The 16,506-nt window shown below is 48.1% G+C and overlaps 1 protein-coding gene across 1 annotated transcript in view; it reads right to left on the bottom strand.

The window, feature by feature from the left end:
• Positions 1-1,553, bottom strand: part of LOC146205053 (immunomodulatory peroxidase-like) — a 29,313-nt gene extending 27,760 nt beyond the window's left edge. Inside the window, exons 1-2 of the mRNA XM_084589739.1 lie at positions 1,289-1,553; positions 82-333 (exon numbers count right to left, since the gene is read on the bottom strand). Of these exons, the coding sequence (XP_084445865.1) occupies positions 82-333; positions 1,289-1,364 (328 nt within the window). The 5' untranslated portion in view covers positions 1,365-1,553. The remainder of the gene's footprint in view (positions 1-81; positions 334-1,288) is intronic.
• Positions 1,554-16,506: the final 14,953 nt, after the last annotated feature.

The raw sequence follows: 16,506 nt of genomic DNA, 5'->3' as shown, positions 1-16,506 counted from the left end.
GTTTCTTTGAATGTTGGAACTCATTGTCCGTGACTTCTGTTAACGCACCAGGCCAACTATTCGGACAGCGAAGTCGCTTACTCTGTCCCGCTGCTGGCGTGTCCAGAGGGCAGCACACACGGATGGCATCGCCGCAGCGGGAGGTTGCGATGTCTTCAATGACGTTGAACTGGAATACGCAGTGACTGAGAGCCTGGCAGACGCCCGGCTGGCCGGACGCTGTCTGGCAGTCGGAGACGGGGCGCTCCGCCGACGCAGTTTGTCTCTGGCTCTGGTTCTGCGGACCTCGGCCACGGGACTGACCGCGGCCCTGGCCGCGGCCTTGGTTTTGTCCTGCGCCAAGTCACCAGTCAGCATAATCGTGCCACGTTTATTGTGGGAAGAACTATGCTACGTTAGCTTCGTTCTAACCTGGCGCTGCAACTTCACGAGGGCGCTGACTCTCGAAAAGGAAAGGCGAGTTATGTGCAAAAAAGAAGCGCTCTTGAAAGCCGCCACACATTGATGTAAGTATGCGGAGGTAGTTGCAGTTCCGAGACAAAATTTACACGCAGGAATTATCATGAAAGGTTATACGACGTTCTCATAACTCGGCGTCTTGACCACCGAGCCAGGACTCTGGTACAGCGTCCTGCCTTGGCGAGCATTTAGACAAACTCTCGTTCACATTCTAAACCTATCGCACCTTTAAAGAAGGCAAACTTCGGCAATATAACAGTGAAACAACATTAATGATTGTTACCCTGTTGTCTGATGAGCACAATCTTTATGGTTAGACAAACCGCAACAAATGGATCTTATGTGCAGTATTGAAGCCCTTATTTAGAAAACCTTTCCCATTTGGAAGCGTCTTTCGAACGGCTGCGACAAGAGTTCTCGCTATCAAGGCCAATTAAATCGTAATTAACAAGAAAGGTGCTGACTGATAATAGACCGCTTCCATGTTAGATTTGTCGTGTATATGACTCGAACCCAGTGACACTTAAGCCACTGTTGCATCATTTACGCAGAACTGTAAAGTTTGAAGGCTGCGAGAAAGGTTCAATTCTGATGCAGAATAAAAATCGAATTCTGGATGCGAACTGGAGGCGAGACCCACAAAGCTGCTCTTACAGTCGAAGGCTGCGAAATCGGTCGGCACAAGAGCACTGGCTAATCGCGGCAGACAATCGCAATGGCAACAGTGAGTTATGAACTTCTTTCACGAAACAGGGGCTCTGTAAATGTCGCCACAAATTCTCTCCCGCTCTAGCCTTCCACAGGTGGCGACGGCGGGACAAGTGCATACCTCTCCTCCGTTGCGCGTTGCTCGAGCCGGCTAGGAGAAGCAAGGCCAAGGCGGCGGTCAAGAGAAGGGTCCGCATCTTGGCGCCTGCAGGTAAAGGAGAGCAGTGCTCAGTCGCCTCACTGGCACTGGACCGGTGTCAGGGCCGGCGTAGACTCCCCCCGTCAGGAGACGCCGTTCCCTTCCGATGGAAGTCGGGATCTTGGGGCTCGCAGCCGATAAGCCTGCACGTCTTCCGCACCGCAAGGCGGGGGCGCCTTCACCGCCGCAGATATGACTGCGCTCTTCCGCGCAATGCAACAGAGTTTCAGGGTCACAGCCGCAACGCCGAAAGGGACAAGCGCGGGGTAGAGGCCGCGCGGATGCCGGAAGGCGACACGAGCGACTCCTTAAAAAAAGACGGCTGCCCGAAAGCTTATCGCACGAAAACTTGGAATTTTCTCTCTGCGAATTACTTTCTCAGTGCCAGATTCCAACGATGCTTAACAGCACAGTTCTGGGGCAACGAGATCGGCCGCGAAACTGGACAACGCGTCCACTCCGAGCGAAAGAAGCGCCTAATTATCCAACTGTCCAAGTGTCCAACTAAGCAGCGCAGCCTTTATGAGAAGATGAATATCCATCTTTGTTTTCGGTTTTGGCTGAAAACTGAAGCTGACGATTGAGAAGGAGCCTCCTTGCTTCGTTTAAGAGTTCGCAATGTGAGATTGTTCTAATAGAGAACGTTGCTGATTTCAAGTTGGTCCGTAAGAAATATGTTTTTTGTTTTCTTTCCTTCCTTGTATTTTAAGCACGTGCCTCGTTCCGCAAATGTCGTGAAAGGCGCCTATGGCAGCGCTGTAGTGCAACCCTATCTCTATGTTGTCAGTGATCCCACCAAAGCTCATTCGTCACTGCTCACTCAGCATAACATACGTGCACCTTGGCACGGCTGTCGAAAGCCTAGTTGAATAAACGAATGTGATTCATTCTCCTGCAATAAACCTCTCTTGCATCGTTTGCATCCAACATTTATTGCAGTTCATAAACAGCGCGTATACAGCACTGAGCCAATGTACTCTAAATAATAGCTGAGTCGACTGATTTAGTTGCGTTACAGGAGCGGTCACGGCACTGCAATCCTAAAGTTTCTACATGGATTCGCAGTTTTGGAAAAATAGCGCACATAGAGGAACCTAGGACAAAAAGGGCATGGGAGAGTATTACAGCATCTTTTCGTTTGCTGTTACAGCTGGCGGAATTTTTATTCGTCTGCTTTATCATCAGCTATCAGGGAATCAATATTTTTTAAAATAAATATTCGCTTTTTCAGTCAAGTTGTTTACGATCGATAGCTGTAAGACCCTTCTATAACTTTTCCGTAGTTCAGTTTCATTTTCCTCTTGCTACCGTGACTTGATTGTACTTCTGTATTGCGTGCAAGCCCCATTACAGTCAGTTGTTATGATGGATCATGTTATGACCGGTATGTTATTTTGTTTCTTTGTTTCAGCCAGTTTTTTTCTTGTGTGCTGCTGGCTATATGTGCTCGAGCCACCTACAAGGCGTGTTCCCCAGATCGATTCCTGGAAAGTCGCCAGGCCACTAAGGAAGCCAACCGGTCACCTGCTTCCGTAAGGTTTGCGTAGTCCTTACTTCATAAACGCCGGTAGAGAGCGTTAAAAGAAAAAAATAATCAAGCAGTTCTAGTTCTTCGTATACCTCTTTCTTTTATTATGAACGTCATCAACGTCTCCGGTTTCGTCGAGTTAGCCCGAAAGTGCTCCATGGCATTCCGACTACGTCAGTAAGACAAATTACATTACTTAAGAGAAAGAGAAAAAAAAAAAAGGGGGGACAGTGTGGAGCGCTGAAAACAGGTTGCGCCATGCTGCGGTGGAGGACAGAGGCGCGCCGTTTTCAGTCATCTGCCACTCGCTTTTACGCCGAGTGAACGCTGTCGCGTCGCTTACATCCGCCTCACGTGAAGGCCCAGAAATATTCGTTCTTTCTGCTACATGCGCTGAATTATTCAGTGCACGTTTGTTGCCTAAACAAAGAAGCCCGACAAAAAGTTTTCCTGGTGCACTTCTGAACTACTTACTTGTGCGGGTGCCTGCAGCTTGTAAGTTATGAGAACGCGCTTTAAAACATATATGGCACTGTGCCACAGAGATTAGGATAAGGCTGTGCTGCCCGGCCACGTGGCTCCCAGTCCGGAGACGAAGAATCTTTGTCGTTCGATGGTTATCTATCCAGTCGTCTTGGACATCCTCTGCGTATGCGAATCTCGACGGGAGGCTTCTTCCCTCGGCAGCTTTAGCCGGTAGACGGTGTCATTGACTGCCCGCTTACCTGTAAAGAGCCAACCTTGCTTGCGAAAATTACCTAAGATTATTCCTAAAAAGATCACATTTATGCTGTTCGCATTCATACTAGGTAAGTCAAGTGGCAAAACCCAAACTTCGCGTGTGCTTTCCTGTTAGAAATATCGACGCGAACACCTCAGATCTTTCAAAGATGAGGCGTTTCAAAGGTGAGAATTGACGCTACATCTTCGAACGCGTGAGCAGTTTACCATTAATATAAGATCATTAACTCGGAGTCTTTTAAAGTAAGAATGATTGAATAAATATGTTTTATTCCATAAAGCAAGTGGCCCGGTAGTCTTTGTACAGTTATTTGTGGCGGATTTTGAGTTTTAGAATCCCTCGTAGTTGACACATCGTCAACTAACGGGAAATATAAAAACACTAGCAAGAAAGGCGTGCACTGTGGGGCCATTAGTAGGGTCGATTTGTATGGCGTCTCTGATACTGAATAGAATAAGAACCGAAAACGTTTGTAATGCGTAGCCTGCAATGCCCGGCATGAAACCAAACACGTGCTTCGCGTGCACTGTCGGTGCCATGTAGACCGGGCCGAAAGAAAGGCCGCCTCGAAAATGGCGCCTTTGTGTAATGGCGCCATGTGCCTTTTGCCACGAGGGAAACGGAATGATTTCCCTGCCGCTCAAGGGGCTGCCAGAAAGCCAATAAAGATTTCTTCACGGCGTTTATCGCTTTTTTTATATTACCGATTCAGATGCACAAACTTAGTCGTTTACCGCAGGAACAAATTCATTTACCGGAACTCTTCATTTTTACACTAAAGATTTAGTAAGGGATTCTTTGTTCTCGGACACACATTTCCCACTGGTAATGTTGATTGGACGGGACATTAAGCAGGAAATTCATCACACAAAATACAACTTGATCTGTTAGGTATGGGATGTGCGCATTTATATGCGCTCCGTCAGTGCTTATGTGGAACCATCTTACCATCGTAGACGTACGCACATGACATTCATGCAGCCTATCTGATTTTATACGCCTTTCATCCTTGTGAACAGTTCTCGTACCATATCAAAGGCAGTCAAGGCTGGGCGCAAAAGCTAGATGTGGGACGGTATGAAAGAGAACTGAACAAGAGCTGAGGAGGGCCTCAGGTCGCAAGCCATGCCAACGTTTCGACAAGGGGACTTCTCTTGTCGAAACGTTGGCTCGGCTTGAGAGAAGCTCCCCCTCAACCCTCTTTCCGTTCTCTTTAATACCGTATAGCCATATTCTTACTCCTGTTCTTCCCTATTCTTCCCTAGAAGTGGCACAGAAGATATGCTGCCAATCTGAACTATGCAACAGCAAAACGTAGAGGTAAAGAACAGCCTACTGCATAAGCTTCTTCCTCTTCTCGCAATATCTTGTGTACACGAGCAGATATGCATTATGCACCAATTTCACGCACGTGCGTGTCTGTATTGTTTGTGCGCATGCGCGTGTTTGTTAGTGTGAATTTTGTATTTGAGCTAAAAACCCCACACTGCGCAAAATGTTTTAATGCGTGAATCGCTCAAGTTCGTTGACTTGCATGCAGCCTACAGCCTGTGTTCATTTCGTAACGTCATATTTATCCCCCACCTTCCCTATAAACCTCATCTAGCTTCCCTGTGCTTACTCTTCCTGAAAATAAATAATTACGCCGTTCGGAATTCTCTGAGGTTTTTGTGTCGTCTCCGGACACATATCACAAATAAATCAACTGCGTCATTTGTTAACGTTCAGGTGGCGACATTTGGTCGTCTGTAGTTAAGGTAGCTTCACATTACTGTTCCGTTCCCTGCATGCGCAGTTCCAATACATAGCCTGCTCGGGGCGATGCCTCATGCTTGCGCGTACAGACAACGAGGATCTCACCTGTGAGTGGGCTGTAGGGCGAAGAGCTTTTCTCGGTGGCCGCCGACGGAGTCAGGCGGGTGGCTGGGGCCGGCCGCTCAGTGTTAACGGCCGATCGTCGAGCGAAGAGTCGCTTGCGAAGAAGCGGCGAGAAGAATGCAGGGGACAAAAAAAAGAAAGTACCTCCTGCACAGCCCTAACAAGTTCCACTCCCGCAAAGTCGACGAGGCGCCCGTCGGAGCCAGGGAGAGGCTCCGTCTGACGGACCGCCGAACGTTTCTTGCTTTCTGCTGGAGGGGGGCTTTACGCTCTCGCAAGGAGCTTTCTCCTCGGCGCGACTGTCGTCGTCTTCCCTTTCGTCTCCGCTTATGTTAATACGAGCGAAGAACAGAGAGAGCCCCAGTCGGAGAACAACATAATGAAAAGCGCTTTCTTCCACCTTCACCCCGACACCTCCTCTCTTCGCGTAGCGTACGCTCGCAAATGATTCGAGGAAAGAAGCCCACGTTGCGAAATGGACGCAGAGATTGCACTTCGTCGAAGGCAACAGTCTGCCTCCCAGTTTCACCTTGCACGTGTTGTGCGTGCGCTCCCTCAGCCGACCCGCGCATTTTATTTTTTCTCTCATATTTCTTGTCCTCGCGTGCCGCGTGTTTGTCTCATGTGCCACGGCGAGAAAAATAGGCCCTGCCCGCCGAGCGGTCAAGGACTCGCACCGGCTGTATCGGTGGCGCAACGCGCTTCTGTAATGGAGACCGCGCGGGTTGACCGACTGGACGCTCGGGAGCCGACGGCCCACTGGCGGGCAGGTTCGGGACAGCGGGGTGCGCCGCGAATAACGTCGGTGCGCGGGTTCCCGGCCCGCCGGTGGACCCTCGCTTCAAGGACGATGGCGCGAGGGACGAGTTGGAGTGCAAAAACAGCCACCAAACCCGGGACACAACAGGATACGCCTCAGAAAACCGGGCGCCGGCGACGAATGCTGCAGCCGTCTAGTCGAAGAGTTCGTTGGTCTAAGGAGTGTGAGAAGGCGACAGGCGCCTCCGACTCGAGAATGCGAAGCAGCCGAGACCGTGGAAACGCTGCGAACTCTAGGAGACGATCCGAAAAACGATGAAGCAACACTGGAACGAGAAAAAGAATTTTTCGCTACTGTCGAATTTTTTCACACTCCTTGCCCGAATGCTGCGCGTGCGCTTATGTACCTGATGAATGTCATTATATACGGGGCGAAATATGCGATAACAGTTATGTTTGGCAGGGAGAAAATCATGCAGCGTTAATATGGGGCTTTTAATAACCGAACGTGCCCCACAGACACCCTTAGTCGAAAGTCTTCAGGCCACAAGGCCAGCTTTTGAGCAGCGTGCGATCGCGCGCCTACTGCAGCCCTGTAGCCCAGAGAGGTCGTAACGACAATGATAAGGATTGTGCTCCAACTTCAGGGAGCTGCAGAAATACGCGGCACTGGGCCTGAAGGCATTTTACTAAGGCTGGATATGCATATGTGCGATAGGTACACTGCGCCTGCAGGTTTAAGCACGCAAACATGAGGGGATCGGCATTCTTGGAAATTACACGTGTCTTCACGGGAAACCACAGCTTTCTGCGATGCCGACGTGTTTCGCTGGAGAGCCGACACGTGTCATGGCGTAGCTGTTTCACTACTTGATGTGCATTCAACGAGTCTGTATGACTGTGAACGATGTACGGGAATCAGCATTGAATATAAAATTTGCTTTACGTTATAGTGTTACACCGTGGTATTGAATAGTCCCGTACAGCACCAGATGCGCTGCAATTGAAAGTAGAACATCGTATCAGCTACTGAGACATGCTGATCAATGAAGTCTGTGCTGACTCCTGAGAGTGCAGGAGACTAGACCAGGGGTTCTCAAACTGGGTTTTGCGAGCTCCCACAGGACTGTCCCCCTCCCTACCCCCTCTTCTTGCTATGAGTGGACCAGGCATCCAGGTGCTGTTTACCAGGCACAGCAGCGCCTTGTTCGTTGAAACTCATTTTGGAGCTTTAGCTGTCCTTATCCTAGCTCCTTCCCGAGTTTCGCCTCGTCAGCGTAAGCACCGTCCGCAGCACAGAGCTTGTCATCGCACCAAGGTGCTGTTCGGCGCGACATGCTTTTTTAATAAAATTTAATAAGAAGTATATTGCCACGAAAAACAAGAAAACAAACAAATGCCTAAAAAGAGTGTACTAAATGACAGAAGAAAGACCAGGACGACTACATTCGTAAGCAACATTGCCTCGCTGTGAAGGCAGCAGGGGCTGGGGGGAAAGGGTTCCCTGGCACATATTGATCGCTGTTGAGGTTCGTTGAGGCTGAAAGGTTTGAAAACCTCTGGACTAGTGGTCGATATTTGCATTTTGCATGTGGAATAGAGGCATGAAGACGTGACAAGTGACTTGGAATTTTCTCTCGCCGTTCTCTCTCTCTCTCTTTTACTTCGTACACAACGATGTTTTCTCAGCAAAGAAACAGCGAAGCTCTTTGCGTCAGCTTCTGTCGGCAGCTCGAAATATACGTCGACGCTTGTGCCTCTGATGCCAGTAGAGCAGTTCTTTTGGGGTTACGTGGAAGATTCTGACCTAAACGTGTTCATTATAAGTGCATGCGGTAAATCTTCTCCGAGGTTTTGACAGATCTCATACATGATGCCCCTGAAAACGCGCTGCTCTCCTCGTCAGTATTTCTTCTTTGTGAATTGTGGGACACGTACGCTTTGTAGTGTTTTTTGTGTGTAGCAATATTGTGGGCATGCAAGGAGGGTAGTTTTCCCAGAACGTGACGCCGAAGCGTATTGTCGCGTTATCAAATAACTGAGCAAGACAACCTCGGGCCTTCACATTAAAAGAGGTGACGCAGTGTAAGAATACTGAGCAGCGCTTCATCGCTGGTCTTGCCGAGTGCGTTTAGCCACAGACAATATATCCGCGGTCTTTTCTAGAAAACAGCGAGAATGCAGACATCTCAGCTGGAAAGCGGAGGCCAGAGAAGGCCAAGTGCGGCCAAACGATGGAGTCAAAGGAGTCTTTTATATAACTGAATCAGTCCGATGCACCAGTTTCACGTCGGTGGTGTCTTCCATCCGTATGTCTGTTTCTGTAGTAGCAAGAGAGACAAGGCACGGCTACTCTGTAGCCGCCCTACGACCACTTTACCCTTGTCTCCGCCATCTTGGGCAAGGCCAATCAGGGCAACGCGGTAGCGACAGCTGCTGCGGGTCACTCCGGCTTGCTTGGACACCCGCCTGTGTAGGAAGGGGTGATGCTAAGCCTCTGTCCAGGTTGATGGCGCTCTGGGGAGGCCATATCGGCCAGTCCGTCGGCATTATCTCTATTTATTAATGCACATATCCTCCTTCTCGCTTCCTCCTATATGACTATCAGGCTATAATTTTTAAAAATCGAGGTGGCCACTAAGCTCTCGTTTACTAAAACTCCTCTCCCTCTAAAACAACACCCATAAAATGTTAGCGTACCTACGGAAAGGCTTTGTATAGACGCACCAAGGTTATTCTTAGTATAAAAATTTCAAAAAGACAAACACAAAAAGACGAACACCCGATTAGCTTTCCTATATGCTCGTCGTTATGAGCTTCTTTTACCCCTACAAAGATTATCTAACTAGTGAGAACTCTGCCGCTTCTACACCTAGTTAAATATTCTAACCTTAGAAGCAGCCGCAAAATTATACCACCGGGCAGCTGTCAAGGCGCTTCCGCTTAGAGGCCAATTTTTATGATCCCGCAGCGTAGTCCTTGTGTGCGTGTGTGTGCCTCTTGTGCTTTGTGCTCTGCTGCCTTCTTCCAAGAGATCCCGCCCTGTTCTCAGTGCAATTATACGTTGTTTTCGAAGAAAAGAGTCCTGTTTCGAGATAATTACCTGACTAAGAGATGAAAACATACTTTCGACTGGGCAAATAAGATGAAGTTCGCGTGCTTTGCAAACTTTCTCCTCGTCTTCGAAGCCGCTATTTACTATAGTACTTCTTCTTTGAGAACTCGGCGCGTTGGGGCGCGCAGTTTCCATCTCACTTGATTGCCTTGAGGCCTGAACAAATAGCTGGTCAGTGGAGCAGCTCAAATTTAGCAAGAAAATTGGCAAGTGTTTACAACCGTCCAAACAGCACAGCCAAGAGGCTTCAAGTAGGACATGTACCCAGTGGGAAAAAGCTACAGAAAAATTTCTTTTGTCGGAACAGAATCTATGCGCGGTTTTTGACAGTTAACCTGTTCTGACAGCAGAAATTATACAGTGACATCAGAATTTTCTGTAGTCGCAACAGAGAAGCGCTGCATAACTACAGAACATTTTATCGTATTTTTTATTTTTATTTTCGACGGATATTGGCGCAAAAATTAGCATAACAGGGTTCGACAAGGGGTTCGCATGTAATTTGTTATGCCTTAAAACCGCAACTTCAATGGATGTTATATAAAAAAAAAAGAGTGCACGCTGTAAGAATTCAGCTGTACACCTCGAAACTCCTTCTCCTAAAACCGTTTTCTCCACCGGGATTGAAATCGCTCCAGTTAATGACCTACAAGTGGTCACGAAGATCACTTTGGGCTGCAGAAAAGCTGTAGAAAAACGGTGGACTATTATTTTAATTTTATTGTACATAACTATGGCTAAGGAATATCACGCAGGTGAATAGATTCTGCATCTTTCATTTAGGATGTTCAAAATCGCCCTTTTTTGTGCCCTTTGTTTTCTGCTGAGACACGATTTTAACCTCCCTGGTTCACATCGCTTTGCTATCTATCTTCTCTCCATCCCTTTTATTTCCTTCAGCCGCCGCTCGGATGCTTCAGATATCGGATAGCAGTTGCTGTGGCCGGCAACATCTTTTCCTTCCTTTTTGATTGATCGATTTATTTAGTAAACCACCACTGCTTGGTTCTTCAACCGCGAGCTGATTTTTAAAACTTCAAGTGAAACTCTATTTCTCCCAGGGAATTCGCCTTCTGGAGAGTGCAATATGGCAGAGCATAACGCTGAACACTTTTCAGACATGCGGAACTTCAGCGCATAGCGGGAAAAGTAGCGCACGTGTTGTGCTGCTGTCAGAGGGTGTTAATGCAGGAATACATTTAACGCCTAATTTCCATCTCTCCCCGTCAGCAGGTTTTTGTCCGTCCGCCCACCCAAACTTCGACAAAGCTTGAGCAATTGAACGTGCGAGAAAGGGCCCTTGCATAATGTTCACTCTTCTCCTGGCTGCAGCTGCTACTGTCGAGATATCCAAGGAAGAAAGAGGAGGAAAGTGACGGGCTTGTGGAGGGGCTCCAAATGAGCCACTACTTGATAGGAATATATGCCAAAGAAAGCCGCGACCGAAAAAATGTGTAGACGCCCGTTGCAGAGCCACGTGTCGACTGCTGCAGCGACAAATACCCCAGTACCCCTTGTTATGTAGGCTCGAAAACTTAGGCAAATGACACTTGCTCTTTAAGAATTGTTTTGCAGTTATAAGCGATTAGTGCAGTTAGTGCAACATTATTAACAATGGCATCAATTTTGCACGCAGAGAAGCACAGAAACACACACACACACACACACACACACACACACACACACACACACACACACACACACACACACACACACACACACACACACACACACACACACACACACACACACACACACACACACACACACACACACACACACACACACACACACACACACACACACACACACACACACACACACACACACACACACACACACACACACACACACAGACACACACACACACACACACACACACACACACACACACACACACACACACACACACACACACACACACACACACACACACACACACACACACACACACACACACACACACACACACACACACACACACACACACACACACACACACACACACACACACACACACACACACACACACACACACACACACACACACACACACACACACACACACACACACACACACACACACACACACACACACACACACACACACACACACACACACACACACACACACACACACACACACACACACACACACACACACACACACACACACACACACACACACACACACACACACACACACACACACACACACACACACACACACACACACACACACACACACACACACACACACACACACACACACACACACACACACACACACACACACACACACACACACACACACACACACACACACACACACACACACACACACACACACACACACACACACACACATATATATATATATATATATATATATATATATATAGGGTCTTCATCCACAGCAGAGAATAACACCGGCCAAAGCAGCACAGCGATTACACATGACAATAAAAGTACAGGAAACATTCCGTTTGTGGGAAACGGAATAAGGGCGCGAAGCAAGCGAACCATTCCATTCGCGCAATTCGGGAACAGAAAAACGATGCTGGGAGGACAGTTCCACTCCGTTACTGTTTTCGGGAAGAAACTGAGCTTGTATGAATTCATTCTAGCAGCCAATGGCTCTAGAGAAGAACCATGTACTTACAGTACTTACATTATTTTTCTCGGTAATACGCATAAGCACAATTTTTCCTCGTTCATTGTCATATGTTAATGCGTACACCATTCATCAATTGCATCGAGAGTTTGCCGTAAGAAATGATGATGATGTTAACAAGACATTGGTTCAAGCACTGCACAATCATCGGCTAACAGCCTTATAGACACACCATTTTCAATTACATCTCATTGCAAAACAATCCTCTTTGCAAAAACTCGCTATCAACGCCAACACAACAGTCTAATTACTTTCACAATGACTGGTCTGCCCGTCTCTTGTGTATCGTCCTGCCGAATCCTTGGACTACATCCACGAGTCAACTCATCAAGCCAATGTTTCTACAACCGTTAAAGTTTGCAGTCAACTTACGCATTTATAGTCGACCGCATTGTCAATAAGCACGCCGGGCTACGCGAGGGCCAAGTCATGCAGCTGGACCACGCATTAGCACTCAGCGAAATTCTCTCTCTACAATTCCATACTTACTCTAACCTGTCACCAGAGACGTCAGATTGAGGTTGCTCTTTATACACTGTACAAGATCACCTTTAACGTTCCCATACATGCTTCTACTGAGCGCCTATGCTCTGAGGGCTGTTCTTGCCCCATGAAGACCTCATACAGCTACATCAAGACCGACAAATGGCACGAGGACACTGTATACTTCAGTCAGTAAGACTAAAACCTATCCATCTCCCCGTCACTACCTATCTGTCTCCGCTCGTAGATAAACTCAGGAACGCACTTGTTCCAAAAAAAAAAAAAAAAAACAAAAAAAAAAAAAAACAACGTTGACGCCGATACTAACCCAGGGAAGCGTTTTGCTCTCGTTTCCAATCCTGTCCATCCTACTGATTCCACGATTGCTACACAGGCGCATCACGAACTAACTTGGAATCGGCTGTTTATTCAATTGTGAGCGGCAGCGAGTTGGTGACACATACCCTTGCTCCTTACACTGGTCCTCCTCCTACAGCAACCATAGAGACCCTACCAATAATCGCCGGTATTCAAGACATTTCAGTATCGCACAACCCTTCAGGATATTGTACCATATACACTGATTCAATACAAGCTATACGCGCTATTCATACGGGTCGTATTTCTGCAGAACTACAGGATGATCCGTACGAAGCTCTTACCGAACTACATCCCCGCAATTTCACATTGGATTCCTGGTCACGCTTGAATCCCAGGCAATGATGGAATGCATCACCTTGCCCGCGAACTCCAACATGAAGCGCCTGGGATTCCCTGGACTTACCCACCCACGTGGGATGCTATTCTTCATTACAAAAAAAAAAAAAAATCGATCTCCGCTATGACAACTGGAGGTAAACACTTCGTATACTTCCTTTCCGAAAAAATGCCTCAGTACCTCGCAACTAAGCCATCAAGCCAACATAGCAAATTAGGATTCTCGGCATACTACTTCAGAGCGACGGGAAGGAACACGCCGCCGTCACAAAGATGAAGACTACAACCGAACAGATACTGAGGGTATCTAAAAAAAACCGAGGCGTTAAAGAGGACGATGATATGCGCCGGGTACTCGCGTTCGTCGTGCCACGGGTTACCTATTCCGCCCCATATCTCCAGCTGACGAAGGCGAATAGGGACATCTTAAACACGATGGTTTAAAGCAACGAAGCAAGCACTGGGCATGCCCATATATTCGTCCCCACAAATACTGCTAGACATGGGCGCTCACAACACGGTGGAGGAGCTTATAGAAGCCCACCTCTCTAATCAGAGAATCCGGCTCAGTCACACGGAACACGGACGAGCCGTCCTACGCAAGATAGGATGGCAGATCGAGGCAGCACCCATCACGGCGACCCTTCCGGAGCACTAGAAGGCTACCATTCAGACCAAACCTCTGACCAAACCCTCCTCCGCGGCCCGAGTCATTCTATCCAAGTGCAAGCCTCCGGGAAGAACCATAGAGCTTGTGTGGGTTCCGGCTCACTCGCAGGTAGCAGGCAACACTATCGCAGACTACCATGCCCGAGAAATGTCAATCCGGGGCGAGCACGAGCCGAAAGAGCTACCGCATCCGGTTACCAGCTTTCGGGAGGAAAGGTGCAGACTGCCAGAACCGCACCCCAAACTCACCAGGCAACAACAGACGATCCTGCGTCGAGCGCAGGAGGGATCACTTGCGCATCCCGTACTGGTGAACCACACGTACCCTGCGGAAGATGATATTCTCTGTCCTTTTTGCAAAAGAGAAGAGGGCACCCTGCCGCCCGTTTTGACAGAATGCACAGAACTCAAGACCTCTCTCCTCCCCTTCCCGCCATAACCCCCAATCCTCAACCCCTTGAGAGATGGGAGACCTTGTCATCCAGCCCTGACGGACAGGGGCCAGGAGCTGCTGGGAACATGTGTCCCGCAACTAGGGAACTACCCCGTCTGATGCCTGCGCGCACCACCGATTTATTTCGGGCTCAATAAATGTTGCTTCATCATCATCATCATCATAATCATCATCATCATCATCATCATCATCATCATCATCATCATCATCATCATCATCATCATCATCGATGAATACACCTAAATATACTCCTTACTCTTGCCCCACTTTGCTCTACCTGTCTCACGCATTCCCGCACTCCCGAATCGGCCTGAACCCTATGCTAACTTAGAACACTGCATTTTCTCCTGCCTCGTTACAATATTGTGATTCAGCCGCTCCCCCCCCCCCCCCCCCCCCCCACCCCCCTCATTTCTTTTCCACACCCTTCTCCTTCAACATGGCGGGCTTGGCTAGCCTCGGATCAGCTGACGGACCAGTTGGCCTAGGTAACCCTGGCCCTAGTATCGCATACTGCGTTTCAATCCTCACTTCCCTGTGCAACAGTCGCCACCTTCAACGAACTGTCTGTCACATATGTTCTATAGGTGCCGATTCACTGAATGAAGAAGGTTGAAAGTCCTACCAATTCCAATTTAAACAGAGGTGTACATGAGGAACTTTGTTAAATGCGTCACAAAAAGTCCATCTGCCTCAACAAGTCAAATTTATTCGACAGAATATGTATCGTTGATGACATTTGCCTAACTGGTGGACATACCCTTTCTAAAACCATGCTACTGAGCTGCCAGCACATTGTGTTCCTCTAAAGAGTTCCGTACCTATATTACAAAAATATAGCCTTATAATTAGCAGAATGCACTGGTAATATAGGCGACGCAAAAAACGACGGCCGGGCCAGTGTTGACGGCTTTAAAACTTTAAAGCACTGTAGAGACCTGCATTAGAGAATTGCGATAGAATTGGCGTTGGCTGCTGTTTAGTAGCTCCTAGAGTGTCATGACTCAGCACTTTTGAGTGTCATGAGTAGACATTACTTTTATTGACACACAAGTCATGGACTACGTAATCATGCACTTTGGATCTCCGATTACACTGACCATGACAGGTGATTATGACTCGTGACTAAACTGCAATGACTCACATGACATCACTAGGCAAGGAATGACATTTATATACCCCTTGTCATTACATACACATCATGACTGCGAGTCTCATCTCAATGTGACGTCAAGCAGGAATCACATGTGAGCGAAAAAGTGAGCGACGCGACAAGGCGGCGCGGCGAAAGCGATCATGGTTCGCTCAGTCGCCTACTGGGGAAGACGCATGCACGCGACAGCGCGAACCGAGCGAAACGGCGACGACGCTCTGTGTAGGTTGTGTGGCTGGCATAGTGGCTTAGTACACCGCAAAACTACTGCCAAATGCAACAACAGTCATAACGATTGCAAGTAATTTTGCGACAACATGGCAAAGTAAAGTGTATTTACAACAAACCGTATCGAATGTGTGTTAACTTGCACTGTAGTCTGTACGAGTAGTCACGTGACCCCTTGTTTCTTTTTTTTTCGGTTGCGATTAGAAGTTCGTTGAATCCCTGGCTATCCACCATTGTTCGTACAAAGCGAAATATTTACGCGGTAATGCACAATCACAATGCAACACAGCAAAATAAAGAAAGCATGCAAAATGAGCGGCAGTGACGTACGGTTACTTCCGGGCGAACGAGCGAAATTTTCTATTTCGGCAGATCTAAGCGACGAGCCAAGCGACACATGCATTTCTGTTCGCGCTAAGGCTTCGCGCGACGCGTGCCGCCGTCGCGTTCGCGTGAGTTTTCGCGTGCATGCGATTCAGCCTTTAATCACGCATTAAGCGGTAACCGCATGAGGCGACAACCCCTGGCGATCCGTCACGCGACGCCACCGCTAACGTCTGTCGTTGCCGCTGGTGTACACCGCATGGAGCGACGGGGCTCGGCGACAGAGGCGTGTTTTCAGCGTTGCTCTGTTACCGCTGCCTCGTCGTTCGATCAAGGGGAGTGCAATTACACTATATCCCGTTTCCAACACTAAACAGCATGATGTACGATAAAACACTGATGAAATTTCTTGTAAC

Source organism: Amblyomma maculatum, chromosome 1 (genome assembly GCF_055883805.1).
Source record: "Amblyomma maculatum isolate TAMU_Amacu chromosome 1, ASM5588380v1, whole genome shotgun sequence".
NCBI lineage: Eukaryota > Metazoa > Arthropoda > Arachnida > Ixodida > Ixodidae > Amblyomma > Amblyomma maculatum.
This window is presented reverse-complemented; position numbering and strand designations above follow the sequence as displayed.